General features: G+C 45.6%; 1 protein-coding gene across 2 annotated transcripts in view; it reads right to left on the bottom strand.

Moving 5' to 3' along the window:
• LOC117048808 (receptor-type tyrosine-protein phosphatase V-like) overlaps positions 1–15,305 on the bottom strand; it is a 57,269-nt gene extending 41,964 nt beyond the window's left edge. For both annotated transcript variants that reach the window (XM_033153109.1, XM_033153110.1), the window contains exons 1-4: positions 14,932–15,305; positions 9,637–9,703; positions 4,142–4,408; positions 393–659 (exon numbers count right to left, since the gene is read on the bottom strand). In XM_033153109.1, coding sequence (XP_033009000.1) covers positions 393–659; positions 4,142–4,408; positions 9,637–9,703; positions 14,932–15,003 — 673 coding nt within the window. In that variant the 5' untranslated portion in view covers positions 15,004–15,305. The remainder of the gene's footprint in view (positions 1–392; positions 660–4,141; positions 4,409–9,636; positions 9,704–14,931) is intronic.
• Between the last annotated feature and the right edge of the window lie 442 nt (positions 15,306–15,747).

Genomic DNA, 15,747 nt, shown 5'->3' with positions numbered 1-15,747 from the left:
GTGATTCCCAGTGACTGGTTGTCATCTTTTCCTGCCTGGCTGCTTGAAGGTGAGTCTTGCTCCATAGGCAACTAAGTTGTCTAAATTGCCTATCTAAATTGAAAGTTGCCTTGGGCACTGCACTGGGCTGAAAGGCAAGTCATAAATCACTTTATAATAAATAGATAAAGTCAGGCTCATAAGCTCCACGGGTGTCATAAACTAATCTCAGGCATGGCTAATTAGCTGCTGCTTACTTTCTTTCCCCCTCACTACTCCTTGAGCATGCAGGAACAATGAGATAACATAGCCCCGCCCAGGCATCTGATTAATTTCTGGAGACGCTTCTGTCTCTACAGAGTTGATTTTATCCTCCAACAACCCCCTCAGGTCAGAGTAGCAACTTTCCATACCGGTCCATTGACGTGCACTGGTGCTCGCTTTGGAATATCCAGCCAGGGTGGTGATTCGCAGGGCATATTCGCTGCCAGCTCGAAGCCTCTCAAAGCGGAAGGTGGTGGCCCCTTTAGGGAGAGTCACATTCCTGACAGGTGCCTGTGAGTCTATGTGGTACAGAACCAGCTGGTAGCCATCTTTCCCGCCAGGGGCTTCACTCCAAGAGGCTACTAACACAGAAGGGCCATCGTAGCTGAGGGTCACATCCCGCACAGCTAAGGGAGCTAAAACAAGATGAAGGTTCCAAAACAGAGTTGCCAGTGAGTAAGCGTTTCAGATCCCAAAACCTGCTCCTATCCCTCTCAAATCCTGACCAGATTTCTAAAGCATTTTATGTGAGTTCTGTTCTAGCCTATCTGAAGTATATTAAGGGTTGCAGTTGGAACTAAAAAAAACAGGGGGAGAATCGGTGGCCCTTGAGATGCTGGCAGAGTCTAATTCCCATCGGCCCCACAAACCATAACCAATGCTCAGGGATTCTGGGAGTTGTACTATAGCAACACTTGGAGGGCTACGGGTTCCCCACCGCTGAACTGAAAGATGAACACTTCACAGTGAAAGTGGAATAATGTTTACTCAGAAATAAAACCCACAGTGATCGGGAAAGTGCACCTATGACTGCATGCTTAAAGCTTCACAGTCCTCAGCTCAGCCTTATGTAAACTCAGCCTGCATGCAGACACAGGAAACAGGAAACAGGGTGTCTATGGGTAAAGAAGTGCTGGGCTGTTGCCAGGGCCAGAATTAAGTATCTTGGTGCCTAGGGCAAAGAACATGGAACACATATTTAAGTCAAACCCCCCCCCCCTATTTTATAACATAAAACATTAACACCAGTTATAATAAAATGATAAACAGCAAGACTTGGATAGACACAGTTAGAGAATATTCATGGATTATTTTAGGTGGTCTGATGACTCTGGAAAGGACAGCGCCTGGTGCTTCAAAGCTTTGCCTTTCAGATTAAGGCTGTGTACACACTCTACCTCTGAAATGCACAGTTGCCATTATATCATAGCATGCTTTTTTACACAGGACTTTGAAATTGTACACACCTTTATGCAATGGCACAATCTAAAGTAGCAGCTGCTAGCCAGGTTGTCTGTAAACACAGGTAGGCATGTTTTAAAATTAGTGTGTAACAGTGTTATCTACTCTCCTGAATTACTGTGTCCACAGACTTCTTTTTTTAAAAAGTTGTTTTCTGCAGTCTTTGGAAACTGATGTGCTGATATACTGATGTGCATCACCATACAGAGACAACTAAGGTATGGTATTGCCTCCTGTTTTGACTATTTCATTCATAGACAAGTTAAATACGGGGAGGGGGAGTGGCACAGTCCTGCAAGACCGGAAGGTCTGCCCCAATAGGAGGTGACCCGAGAAAGCCTGCTCTGTGTACACACGCTGGCAGCGTGCACATGAGAAGTGCATTCTCAGCACAAAATGGATTATAAGCACTCCAGCAGATCAACCATTAGTGTGGGGGCAGGGATGACATGGGGATGATGTCATGTGTACAGCAGCCGAAAAAGGTTCCTGCATCCAGCACCGAATGCACATTATCACACAGTATGTACACACCCTAAATATCTGCAGGATTTAAATCATTACTACAACCAATAATCTCACCTAACACATTATTTTTTTTAAAGTAAATTTCATTTTAGTAAATAATGCATATAACATGTTTTACCTTCATTGGAGGTTTTGAAACAGAGGTTGGAAGGCCATACTTAGCTGGGGTTCCTGCATTGCGGGGGGTTGGACTAGAGGACCCTTGGGACTCCTTCCAACTCTACGATTCTATGAATTATGATTTTGGTGGGGACTTGGATCAGGTGCAATCCTACCCTAGCTCCGACCCAGGTTGTTGCTCTACTTCAGAGGCACTTTTACCAGCACAAACTGCAATGAGGTTCTGCTACAGCTTGAATGACAATAAAAAAGCACTTGAATGGTAACATACACCACCTCAGGTGCGTGGCTGTGGTAAAAGCAGTTTTTGTGAAAACACCGCATTCACCAAATTTCAGCTGGTGACTGATACACGAATGTATGCGATCAAAGGAATTTTTCACAAGCCCGGAAAACACTTCTCTGTAACAGAATTGTCTGGGCACAGTTTGTCTGTAATAGAACAACCCATATCAGTTGCTCCAACAGAAAACCTTGGGCTGTTTCTGCAGTTAGTGGCTCCCACTGTTCCAAAGTCCACAAGGACATTGTGAGACGGTTGTGGTACCATTACATTAGGAACAGGCGGTCATGGAATAACTCTGAGCTAACTTTGCTGCCAGCTGCCTGCAGAGCCTGACGATTGCACTCAGTTTCTGTGCAAGTCACAGGGAAAGGTTGCAAATCAGTTTGCCTTAGTTGATTTCAATATCATTGTACATGTAAATTGCAAGCCAGGGAGGAAGATGAAAACCCTTCTGCAGCTGTACAAAAGAATAAGATGCAAGATGCAGAGTGGTTTGGGGGATAAGCTGGGATCCATCTTAAGAAAACTAACTTGGTAGCAATTTCCATTCTAATTAATGAGACTTTGCTTCCAAGCATAAAATACTTAGGATTGCAGCGTTAATAAAAGCAATGTTGCATGCACAAAACAACATGTTGCTTTTAGCTATATGATTCAGATGTTTCTGGAATTAAATGGCAAATGCTGAGAATGGATAATGGAACCAAGTATCCCCCCTCCCCAGCAAAGCATCTGGAAGTTGTGAACAAGAGGGTATAGTGTTGCATAAACGATGGGCCAGACATACATTTTATTGGCCCAACTTGGATATGAAAGCAGAAAAAAATAGCCAGATGTTGCTGCATTTGTGCTAAATACTGGATGTAGAACCGCAAGTACATCATGTTATATTTAGCCTGACACAGCTAAAGCAATCCAGCCTGGAAGAGCTAGCAGAAGCTCTTCTTCCATCCAAAATCAGGTTCAGACCACTGTAGATGTTATAGAAAAAAACAAGTATACTGTAAAGTGATCCTGCACTTTTCTAACATTCGATGGCATTTGCATGAACATTGGTGTGATTGGCATAGCCTCCCAGAAGCATCTTCTGCCTTGTATTTTCAGACTCTAAGGCAGAGGGTATTAAATGAAAGCAAAAGTCCTATGTTGCTCTGCTATCCTTTCCTTTCTTTATGGGTAGCTGGTAGCTTTGACAATGAAATGGCAGCTTTGATTTTTGAGGGCAAGGCTCAATGAACTATCTGCACTAGTGCAAGGCATAGTACTAGCCACGTGGGACTTTCCTCAATGGCATAGCAGCTCACAAGCCAGGGTGGTTCTTGCTTCCATCCTGACCCACTGAGTTGTTCTTTTACTTGTTCAGTAAGCTAGAAAACATCTGAAGGCAGCCCTATTCAGGGAAGTTTTTAATGTCTGAAATGTTATTATTTTTTTATATTTTGCTGGAAGCCGCCTAGAGTGGCTGGGGAAACCCAGCCAGATGGGTGGGGTATAAACAATAAAATTATGATGATTATTATAGAAGTGAGCACTTTCAACTTTTGAAGAAAGCACACAGCCAGGCATGTCAAGGGGAGGCTGCCATTACAGAATATGGCATGCTGAGTCTTGAGTGTGTGAATGAAAGCGAGAAAAGGCAATGTCCACGTTTCGAAATATAAACCAACTCTATGCTCAGAATAGCCTCAAGCGGCAAAGTAGATGCATTTTTCTCCCACTTACCTGTCTGCCCGGTGACTCTCCTGCTGTAGTTTCGTGCACAGACCAGCAGCGCGGTGACTTCAATGCTGTATCGTGTCCCAGGAAGCAAGCCCTGGAAGTCGAAACTGGTGGCATCCAGCCCAGCTGATCCATTCTGCAGCAAAGAGTCTGTCTTGAAGTCATAAAGGGCTAGTGAAAAGCCCCTGGCACCTCCAGAGGGCCTTTCCCAGGTTAAGAGGAGGTAGTCAGAACGGCCTTGGCTGCTGATGCTCACATTCAGGAAGTGTCCTGGGGAAGATAGACCATAAGGTGCTCAAAACTGTATTGTCCTTCAGGGTCTGCTGTCTTCAGCCCCCAAACCCAAAAGCCTTTTCTCTATATGACATAGATCAATAACACCTTCATCGCCTAGGTCAGGGATAGGCAACCTAAGGCCCGTGGGCCAGATGTGGCCCAATCGCCTTCTCAATCTGGCCCGCGGATGGTCTGGGAATCAGTGTGTTACATACATTTTTACATGAGTAGAATGTGCCCTTTTATTTAAAAAGCATCTCTGGGTTATTTGTGGGGGCTGCCTGGTATTTTTACATGAGTAGAATGTGTGCTTTTATTTAAAAAGCATCTCTGGGTCATTTGTGGGGCATAGGAATTTGTTCATTCCCCCCCAATATATATATATATATATAGTGCGGCTCACCACATGGTCTGAGGGACAGTGGACCTGCCCATGGCTGAAAAAGGTTGCTGACCCCTGGCCTAGGTGAGTAGGAAACGCAATGCTATCCAGATGTTGTGGGCTCCATATTATTTATTTTTTTATTTTTTTAAATTGTATACCATATATATAAATCAAAGCTGTCACAAACACACACAGAAACACTAAAAAGCATATAAGAATTTAAAACAGATCACAAACTATGTTTCTTTGTTGACTCTATAAGTGTGGTGGCACATAAAAGTTTTCAGCAAACACCTGTTGAATCTCTATTGGAAGAGCATTCCACATGACTGAGCCAGTGACATTAAAGGCTCAGTTTCACATTGATGTCAAATGAGCCACACAGACTCAGGGGGGTTCCCTTCATCCCTGGGTCATGTTGCCTGGGGCTGGTGAGAGTTGCAGTCCAAAGCAACTGGAAAACACCACATTGGCTACCCTTGATCTGGGTCAAAAAGTTGGAGGCCCTTGAGATATCAGCAAAGCCTCCTCACTCTCATGCTGAGCCTGAGCAGAAATGGCTGGTTTATAAAAAGGAACAGTAGGCTAGTATGACAGGCAAATCCACTGCATTACAATAGTCATGTTTTAATTCTTCAGCATCTACAATTGCTAAACAACAGACAGGAAAATCATAAGTTGGTCTGCTAAGACCATCAGCAATTTTGAAGTGGTCAAAGCGTGGGGGGCAGTGTTGGGAACCCCAGCACTACATGATTCATTGTCTGTAGTCAAGCCCCACAATTCAACCACATTTGTTCCAGCTCCTTAGAAAGGACCTCAATATTTACATCAGGCATTCCTGAAACTGATGACACCCTCACCCTGAAATGCAAATAAGAGACTGAAAAAGCCAGTCTGACTCCCAGGCATATCCTTCTACAAGTCAGATCCAGACGAGAAAATAACTTGTTGTCACCTATGGCTCCCAGATAAAGGTGTCCCAATGCATTATGAATGATCTACAACCTATCCTGGACAATTCTACAGGCCTTGGGTGGTAGCCCTGTCCACATTTGCAGAAAGCCCCTAAATTGAAACTGGCTAGTCACTAGCAACAATTAACCATCAAATGGAGACAGAAACCTAAGGACCAGATTCTGCAACAAACCCAGATGCCAACTCTACCTCTGTTTTCATACAAACCAACAGTATTACAGACATCATCCATAAAGCCAACCATATCATCAGGTGTTCATTCACCTGCTCATCTTCAATGCATTACATGTAATTTTTGTAATGCCCTGTCAACAATGTCCTTCTGGTGTCAACCTAGGACAAGCATCCCCAAACTCAGCCCTCCAGGTGTTCTGGGACTACAATTTCCATCATCCCTGACCACTGGTCCTGTTAGCTAGGGATGATGGGAGTTGTAGTCCCAAAACAGCTGGAGGGCCGAATTTGGGGTTTCATCCAGTCATAAAGGTAAAGGTAAAGGGACCCCTGACCATTAGGTCCAGTCGCAGACCACTCTGGGGTTGTGGTGCTCATCTCACTTCATTGGCCAAGGGAGCCAGCGTACAGTTTCCGGGTCATGAGGCCAGCATGACTAAGCCGCTTCTGGCCAACCAGAGCAGCGCATGGAAACACTTTTTACCTTCCCGCCAGAGTGGTACCATTACTTGCACTTTGACATGCTTTCGAACTGCTAGGTTGGCAGGAGCAGGGACCGAGCAACGGGAGCTCACCCCGTTGTGGGGATTCGAACCGCTGACCTTCTGATCGGCAAGCCCTAGGCTCTGTGGTACCTCATCCAGTCATACAAGTACTGAAATCTTTGTCTGCAATGTGTATGCACATGTACATGTGTACGGACATAGGCAGTGTTCCAATTATGTGTTCCGTTTGAGAACATACATACTGCAGAAGATGCATTCATTGTACCAAGAACAGCCTATGTAATGAGTTGGAGCCACAGAGCCACCTTCTCAACTCTGGCATTGCTGCAGCTTACCTAGATGGGACTGGTGAGGATGGGCAAGTCAGGACTGCAGCTGTGCAGCGGTGGGAGCACCAGATTGGTTCCATCAGTGCACTTGTGCAGGTCTGACCTTACCACTGCCATGACCCTGTCCTAAGAGGTTCTGTGGCTCCACTGCACCCCACAGGCTGCTACTGCATTGTTGTTGTTTAGTCGTGTCCAACTCTTCGTGACCCCATGGACCAGAGCACACCAGGCACTCCTGTCTTCCACTGCCTCCCAGTTTGGTCAGACTCATGTTGGTAACTTCAAGAACACTATCCAACCATCTCGTCCTCTGTCGTCCCCTTCTCCTTGTGCCCTCCATCTTTCCCAACATCAGAGTCTTTTCCAGGGAGTCTTCTCTTCTCATGAGGTGGCCAAAGTACTGGAGCCTCAACTTCAGGATCTGTCCTTCTAGTGAGCACTCAGGGCTGATTTCCTTCAGAATGGACAGGTTTGATCTTCTTGCAGTCCATGGGACTCTCAAGAGTCTCCTCCAGCACCATAATTCAAAATCATCAACTCTTTGGCGATCAGCCTTCTTTATGGTCCAGCTCTCACTTCCATACATCACTACTAGGAAAACCATAGCTTTCACTATATGGGCCTTTGCTGGCAAGGTAGTGTCTCTGCTTTTTAAGATGCTGTCTAGGTTTATCATCACTTTTCTCCCAAGAAGCAGGCATCTTTTAATTTCATGACTGCTGTCATCATCTGTGGTGATCATGGAGCCCAAGCCTGATATTGCCTAAACAGAGCCTGCCATTCCTGCATTTCATGCTATTTGGTTCCATTGTTTACAATCTTTCCCCTCTGTGCCCATGTATATCCACTAACTGTGCAGAACTCTTCATGCATCAGAAAATGTGAACTCTAGTCGATGACAGCTTATGTCACAATGAATCTGTTGGCCTTTCAGGTTCCACAATACTTTGGTATGTTTCCCCCCCCCCTGGTGGAGATAATTATGAGTTTTGGATGCAAGATCTGCAGACACCTTGGGTGGTTTCATTAGGTGAATTAGCAGTTTAAGGCAGACCTTGCCCTGTTCCTTTCTAATTCTAACCCACTGTGGAGAAGTATCTACATAATGAAGTCTTAATGTGTTCCTAGGATTGCACTGTAATTCTCTCTGGAAACAAAGGCCTTATTTAATGCTTTGCTGATGTATTAGAAGTGTGTCTAATGTCCTGTTTACCTGCTTGCCAGCAAAGTCTGTGTGCAACCTGTGCTGCTTTTGCCTGTTGTAATTGTTAATATATTCTTGGTGGCTTGTGTTGAACTCACCTATGTGGAAATTCTGCATGCTGCAATTAATGGTTGAGCAAACATGTATCCAGGTTAATTAAGATTGATAAAACTATATAACCTTTAGAAGACATCTGAAGGCAGCCCTGTATAGGGAAACTTTTTGATGTGTAATGTTTTATTATGCTTCTATTTACGTTGGAAGCCGCCCAGAGTGGCTGGGGCAACCCAGTCAGATGGGCAGGGTATGATGATGATGATGATGATGATGATGAAAATGCTAGATCTGTGCAGTCCCTGAGTTAAGAGAATTCGGCTTGACTTGGTTGCCGGGAGGAAAGCAATAATAACTTTTGCCAATACATGTTGGGCCTTTCCTTCACAATATTCTCCATCGCTGCAAGTATTAGGTAGCTTACAAAATTCAACATCTATTTTTATGCTAAGGCAGAACACTTGTAGAATGCTGCTGTCACTTTTCATGATCTTGAATGTGCATCTTGCTTGCCTAAATAGATCTGACATTTAACATTTCTTTGTTTCGCCAAGACATTTCAGAAGCTTTTGTCTACTACTATATATCTCTAGCTACTTGAAAACACACTGAAATTCATACACAGAAAAGGTGAACAATAGTTTGGAGAATCGTCTGAATAAGGGAAGCATAATACAATTCGGCACTGGCTCCAGGTTTCTTTTTACCTAGAACAGTCTGTAGAAACATGGTGCCAGGAAAAGAATATTTTCCTAGGTATGTGCATTGCTGCATGGAAAGTGGTAGTGCAAATGTCACAAACACTTATAGGACATATGATAATGAGCTTGTGTTGTGTTGTGGACAGAGTGTAAGAACAGGACTGAGGAAACCTAGACTCAGTCGTGAAGCTTAGAAGGTGATGTTGGCATAGTCACTGTCCCTTAAGCCTTAGGTATAACCCTGGGTGAGGATAAAACTGGAGAAACCATGAATATTGCTCTGAACTCCTCAGAAGGAAGGATAGAAGGAAAGAAAATTTGAGACTAGCAACACATTCTCCACCCTCCTTCCTTCATTGTCTACTATTTTAATTACACACACTCACATTCACACACATATTAGTAGTAATAGTAGTAGTAGTACCCCACCCATCTGGGTTGCCCCAGCCTCCTATAAAGGGTTTGCGGTCTCCCAATGTGCACAATGAGCCAATTCTTTTTTAAAGTGGTGGACTGTAGGAATGCCACCATCACCCGACACACACAAATGCCACAAATAGTTTTCAGTGACTCTTTAGATTAAGGAGGGTTTTTCAAGCTGTGTCCTTTCCCATGAAGCTTGGATCCATAAAAGCCAGGTGGGAGTTGAAGGCTGAGCTGCACTGGGGAGAAAACGAATCTCTCCCTCTTCTTCAGGGAAAAGAAGGTGAGAACATTGAGGGGCACCTTCCCATTACATTCTCACTCCCTTAGGTCTCCATCACTCCCTCACTTTGTCCCTTGGAGCGATCTCTAGGGAAATACACCTGTCTCAAATAACAGTGGATTTTCCCGTGATATTCCAGATTTCCCTGTCTGGGAACTCCCAGGGGAGAGGAGCAGAAAACTCACCTTTCTCGTCAGGCAGTCCTTCCACTCCTGGATTCCTTTGCCAATCTGTTTGGTTGCATCTGTCATCCTATGAGATTGAAATTAATAAAATCCTTAGTGGTGCCTGGATAGAAGCAAGGCTCAGAAAAGGACTGCATCTCTATTCTGCCATAAAACAAAGAGACAAAACACCTCTAATGTTATGACATCTCAGTGGTGTGGAATCTGTGACCCTCCAGATGTTGCTGAACTCCAACTCCCATCGCCCCCAGTGAGCATGGCCAATGGTCACAGATGATAGGGCCACAGGTTCCCCCACCCCTGAGATAACCACCTCTATGCCTGGTCCCTCACACTTGCAGTATGTGGAGAAGAAGAAGAAGAAGAAGAAGAAGAAGAAGAAGAAGAAGAAGAAGAAGAAGAAGAAGAGTTTGGATTTGATATCCTGCTTTTCACTACCCGAAGGAGTCTCAAAGCGGCTAACATTCTCCTTTCCCTTCCTCCCCCACAACAAACACTCTGTGAGGTGAGTGGGGCTGAGAGACTTCAAAGAAGTGTGACTAGCCCAAGGTCACCCAGCAGCTGCATGTGGAGGAGCGGAGACACGAACCCGGTTCACCAGATTATGAGTCTACCACTCTTAACCAATACACCACACTGGCTCCCACCACAATGGACACCTCTCTGGTTAGAATCACTAAGTCCAGTCATCCCTATCCTGGTGCCCTCCTGATGTATTGGACTCCAGCTCCTATCAGCCCCATCCATAATAATTAATGGCCAGGGGTGGGTGCATGAAACTATTTTAAAACAGAAGTGCATCCTCTCTAGACGTTGCTACCACAACCTCAAAGGGGAAGATAGTTTGCATCCAAATGGATGGGTACAGCATGGAATGCCTGCGTGGTGGAAGGCTACATCTTCTTTTCACAGTCAAGGGCTCAGCGTTGACCCTTCATTTGTCTGCTGCCGAATGCTACAGATCCTACCTAGACTGACTTACAGGAACTGTAAGGTCTTGCTGCCAGCCTCCCTTCCCAGCTTGGTACGTCTCTCTGGAAGCCAGACTTGTTGCTGTGCACAGCCAAGCCCTGCCTCTTGCATTGTTTCTCTTTGTGGCATTATCCAGGTTGCATCCTTTGTAACAAGGGTCAGGCCATTACGCTGCAGCTGTAGTGGACTCCCTGGTTCTCCCCATTTTGGTATGTGGCCAGTAAAGGCCGGTGCCTGAAGTAAAACAATTAGGTCCGTATAGTTAAAGCTATGGTTTTCCCAGTAGTAATGTACGGAAGTGAGAGCTGGACCATAAAGAAGGCTGATCGCCGAAGAATTGATGCTTTTGAATTATGGTGCTGGAGGAGACTCTTGAGAGTCCCATGGACTGCAAGAAGATCAAACCTATCCATTCTCAAAGAAATCAGCCCTGAGTGCTCACTTAGAAGGACAGATCCTGAAGTTGAGGCTCCAGTACTTTGGCCACCTCATGAGAAGAAAAGACTCCCTAGAAAAGACCCTGATGTTGGGAAAGATGGAGGGCACAAGGAGAAGGGGACGACAGAGGATGAGATGGTTGGACAGTGTTCTCGAAGCTACTAACATGAGTTTGGCCAAACTGCGAGAGGCAGTGAAGGATAGGCGTGCCTGGCGTGCTCTGGTCCATGGGGTCACGAAGAGTCGGACACGACTGAACGACTGAACAACAACAAAGGCATTACATGCAGTGATTGTTCCCTCACAGGTGCTTTTTATACGTGTGTGTGTGTGTGTGTGTGTGTGCGTGAAACAACTTCATAAATCTGCATGTGTAAACATAAATAGAGGAACAGCGATAGCTAGGAAGGTGGCATGTCTTTCCCACTTTTACCGAAAGCTAAGGTATCTGTGGGTGGAAGAACAGTTAGGGGGGGATGAGATTATAAATGAAAGAAATGGGGGGGGGTCAAGCACACAGACCACACTTTCCCTCCACTTAAATTTGTAACCTCCTGAGGCTTTTTATTTTTATTTTTAATGATGGGGAAAGTTACATCCAACTGCACAAAACGTCTAGATTTCGCCTCCACTCTAGTTGCAGCCCTACGGCAATAGTTAGGTTGGAGGAACGTGAAGTTGGAAAACTCAGGAAGAAATGATCTATGGGAGCTCCTCCTCTTTGCATCAGGTTCAGTTTAAGCTCTACTGTCCTAATTTGGCTCCTAATCTTACAATGAGATTTGGATAAGAACAAAAACCCCTAAGATTTGCTTATCAGGGTCTGACCAAAGATTCCCCTTATCAAGCATTCTGTCTCCAATAATGGCAACCAGCAAGGCTGCCAACAGAAAGGAACAGGCCTGCTTTCCACAGCAGGTTGATGTGTAGAAATCAGTTGGGTACAATTTTTTTTTTTTTTGCAGCATGGAAATAAACATTATCCAGAGCCAAATTCAACTAACTGTATTAATGTATTTTAATATTTGTTGGAAGCCGCCCAGAGTGGCTGGGGAGACCCAGCCAGATAGGCGGGGTACAAATTAATTATTATTATTATTATTATTATTATTACTATTACTATTATTATTAACTGGTCCTGCTAGCAGAAGCCCATACAAGGACTTCCACTAGCACAATGGGGCTTCCTCCCAACCCAACAAATTAGTGGCAGTTGGTGTCAGCAGTACCCCCAGAACAGCATGTATGGGGAGATAATTTTATTGGACAAGCAGAAATGCATTCTGATAGAACGTTGTAGCAATGTGGAGCTGAATTCCTCTCAATGTCAGTACATCAAGTTGCTGTTAAAGGCACAGCTACAGGAACTGGAAAGGACCAAAGCTGGCAACTCTCCCAGCTGGATGACCCTGAATTGCTCACCAGCAAGGCATGCTGGAATAGCTTTCTCCTATTGTATCCCCCCACATCCATTCATCCTGAGCAGTGAAGTTCTATTCATGAAATGTGGAAGGAAGTTCTGTCCTTCAAGATTATTACTAGTTGTCATTGAACAATCCTGACTTTGGACATTCATTTATAAAGGTATTTATGCTAGTGTGGCCATCATTACAGCTTGTAGCAATGATTTCCACATATGAATTGTGTGTGATGAGGCATACTGTTTTGTTTGTTCTGAATATGCTGCTGAATATCAAGGTATCAAAACCAAGATCTAGTGTAGGAGTTACCCTATAGACATTGTTGGACCCCAGCTCCCGTTATCACCAGTCGGTATAGACAAAGGTCAAGGATTATGGGAGTCCAACATCTCTGGACTCCCAGAGAGCTACCCAAACGAAAAAGAGGATTTTCAAAGGCTTGCAAGTATGTAAATCTTATGGTTGAAATAGCATCTCATGCAATGCATCTGGGGAATTCTCGCAAGTGGCAGGGCAATGCAACACTGTCCTCGGCCTCACCCTGCCTCCAGGAGGGTTCTCATGGCATGAAGAAAGTGATCAGGATCACCAGGGGAATCACCTGCCTGGCTGAACAACCCTCTCCTTTATTAGAAGATAAAAATGAGATTTTTCTTTCTTTCTCTTACCTCATTCTTCCCCCTCCTCCCAAAAAAAGAAAGCCATTTTGCAGAATTTTCTACTAATATTATCCACCTTTTTTGTGGTGCCATCATTCCCCTCCATCTCCTGCACGATCCCAAATGATGCTAGTACCCTTTGGCAACAAAGGGGTTGGGGACTTGGGGATGGAGAAGTTGTGCTACTGCCACACCTAATGATGACATAATAATGAGGATAATTTCTCCTCTCTCTGGAGAAATGCTCTGAAACACAAGTTTTTTTTTCTGTACACAAACAGAGTGGAGAATTTTGGGAGGCCAAGATCCTGAACTGGCACATGGAGTCAATGAACAAATCAGACCAAAAGCCTATCTTTTGTTCTGTTCTCACAGTGGCCTTCTAGATGCCTATGGGAAGGACATGAGCTCAATGGCGCCCTCCAACAACCACAGCAATACTGTCTCTGATTCAGGCAGTAGTATATAAGGCCATTGTGGCTAGTAGCTGTTGATAGCCTCCGTGAATTTGTTGAAACACCTTTTAAAGCCACCCAAGTTGGTGGCCATTACTACATCTTGCGGTGCTTCCTTTTGCCTGTCCTAAATGTCCCAATATTCAATTTCATTGGACAACCCTGGGTTTTGGTATTATGAGAGAGTTCTAATCTTCTCTCTGTCCACACCAGGTATAATTTCCATCTCCTACATCCCTCCTCGTTCTCTCCCCCCTCCCTGGAGCAAATAAATAAATAAAAAGGCCCCAGGTGTTGTGACCTTTCCTTGTACGAGAACTGATCTGGTCCCTGATCATTTTGCTTGCCCCTTTCTGCACCTTTCCCAGCTCTACAATATCCTTTTTGAGGTGCGGAAACCAGAACTGTACACAGTATTCCAGGTCTGGCCGCACTGTAGATTTGCGTAAAGGCAAATTTCTACAACTATCAATGCATTGTTAGGTGGAAAGGAGGAACTAGGCCCTTAATGGATACAGGTCACAGAGCTGTGCCTGATGAGGGTTCATGTGCCCCAGCCGGGGTGTGGGTGAGTGTGGGAACCATACATAAGTCCAGAGAGGCTGGCAGGAAACACCCAAGTAGGACTAAAAGTATAGAGTATGAAGTATAATAATGCCAGCATTTCCAACAGACTCATCATCCAGACTGGGAACTTGGTGTGCTTCTGAGTCGGGCAGGTGAAGGTGTGATTGGCAGCAGAATATGCCACACATACTGAGCACCAGGGCAATTACTCATGACAAGCTCCCATCACTGTTTATGCCTGTGTGGCTTTGCCTCCTCGCACAGGAAGCCCCCTTGGTCCAACCAGCCCAGTATTATCTATTCTGAATGGCAGCATCTTTCTGAGGTTTCAGGTAGGGGTCCATCTCCTACCTGGAGATGCTGGGGGTTGAACCCGAGACCTTCTCTGTGCGCCCTACTACTAGTCCATGCCCCTTCCCAATCCCATGCCCCGTTCCTGAGCGCTGCGAATCCCCATGCGTCACAATAAGTGTCCTCCTGTCCTGTTAACGCACTGCCTTGGCACAAGGCTCTGTGGTCTCATTTAGAGGAGAAGCCGGAGGGAGCTCCTGGAGGGAGCCAGGCTTCTCTAATGGGCAATGGTGCTAATTCAGTGCAGCTGTGTGGCCAGCAGGCAGGAACGCTCTCATCCCCCAGCGGAGCAGAGAAATGCAAGCTGGCTGTAACTAGGTGGAGCCGGCCTCCACCGCCAGCAAGGAAAGGCACTGGAAGAGAGAGAGAGAGAGAGAGAGAGAGAGAGAGAGAGAGAGAGAGAGAGAGAGAGAGAGAGAGACGTGGACTCACCTCAACCACAGCTTGCAGATGCGCTTGCAAAGAGGCCCATTCCATGGGCAGCAGCAGCAGCAGCCAAAGCATCTGGTGGAGAGAGGGGAACGAGAAGCAGAGAAAGGCAGTCGCAGCAGCAGCAGCAGCAAGTTATAGTCCTCTTCGAAGAGCAGCTGCCCTCCTCATCCAGCTGTCCCTACGGCAACTCCTGCAGACTTCCCTCGCTGGCGTGTGACATCAGGGCCCTGGCATGCAGGATGCCAGCTACAGCCGCCAGTTTGCCGGGGAGTTCAAAGGTGTATGTGTGAGTTTGCGAGAGGCTCTGCATGAGAGGACGCGAAGCGTGCCTGTGTGTTTGAGAGAGGGAGAGAGTGTGCGTTTCTCTCTCTGTGTGTGGGGGAGCATCGACTGTTCCCTGTGCGAGAGAGGCTGTACGTGTGTGGCTGCGTGTGTGAGCAAGCCTTGCCAGCACTGTTCCTCCATGTGGGAGTGTCTGTTTCTATGGGTGTGTGTCTCCAAGAGGACGTCTTTTGTCCTGGGTTTTTGTTTTGTTTTTTAGACATTTTCTTCTTTGAGAACAAGTTTGTCGAAGCTGACAGAAGTTGCTGGGGAAGGACTGGGGGTTGGTTTACTCTTCTTGCTCAGGGTGGAAGAGTAGCCCAAAGAGAAATGTCTGCCTGTTCTCTCTCTCCTGGAATGAACAGACAGCAGTGTTGACCCACTAGGAGTCTCAGTTCCCATAAACTCAAAAGCCCTGGGATGGTCAGTGGAGTTTCAAGAACAGTGAGACCTCAGGCTGACCTCAGAACTGTGATACAAAAAAAGAGCTGAAAA

This window comes from Lacerta agilis, chromosome 6 (genome assembly GCF_009819535.1).
Source record: "Lacerta agilis isolate rLacAgi1 chromosome 6, rLacAgi1.pri, whole genome shotgun sequence".
Taxonomy (NCBI): domain Eukaryota; kingdom Metazoa; phylum Chordata; class Lepidosauria; order Squamata; family Lacertidae; genus Lacerta; species Lacerta agilis.
This window is presented reverse-complemented; position numbering and strand designations above follow the sequence as displayed.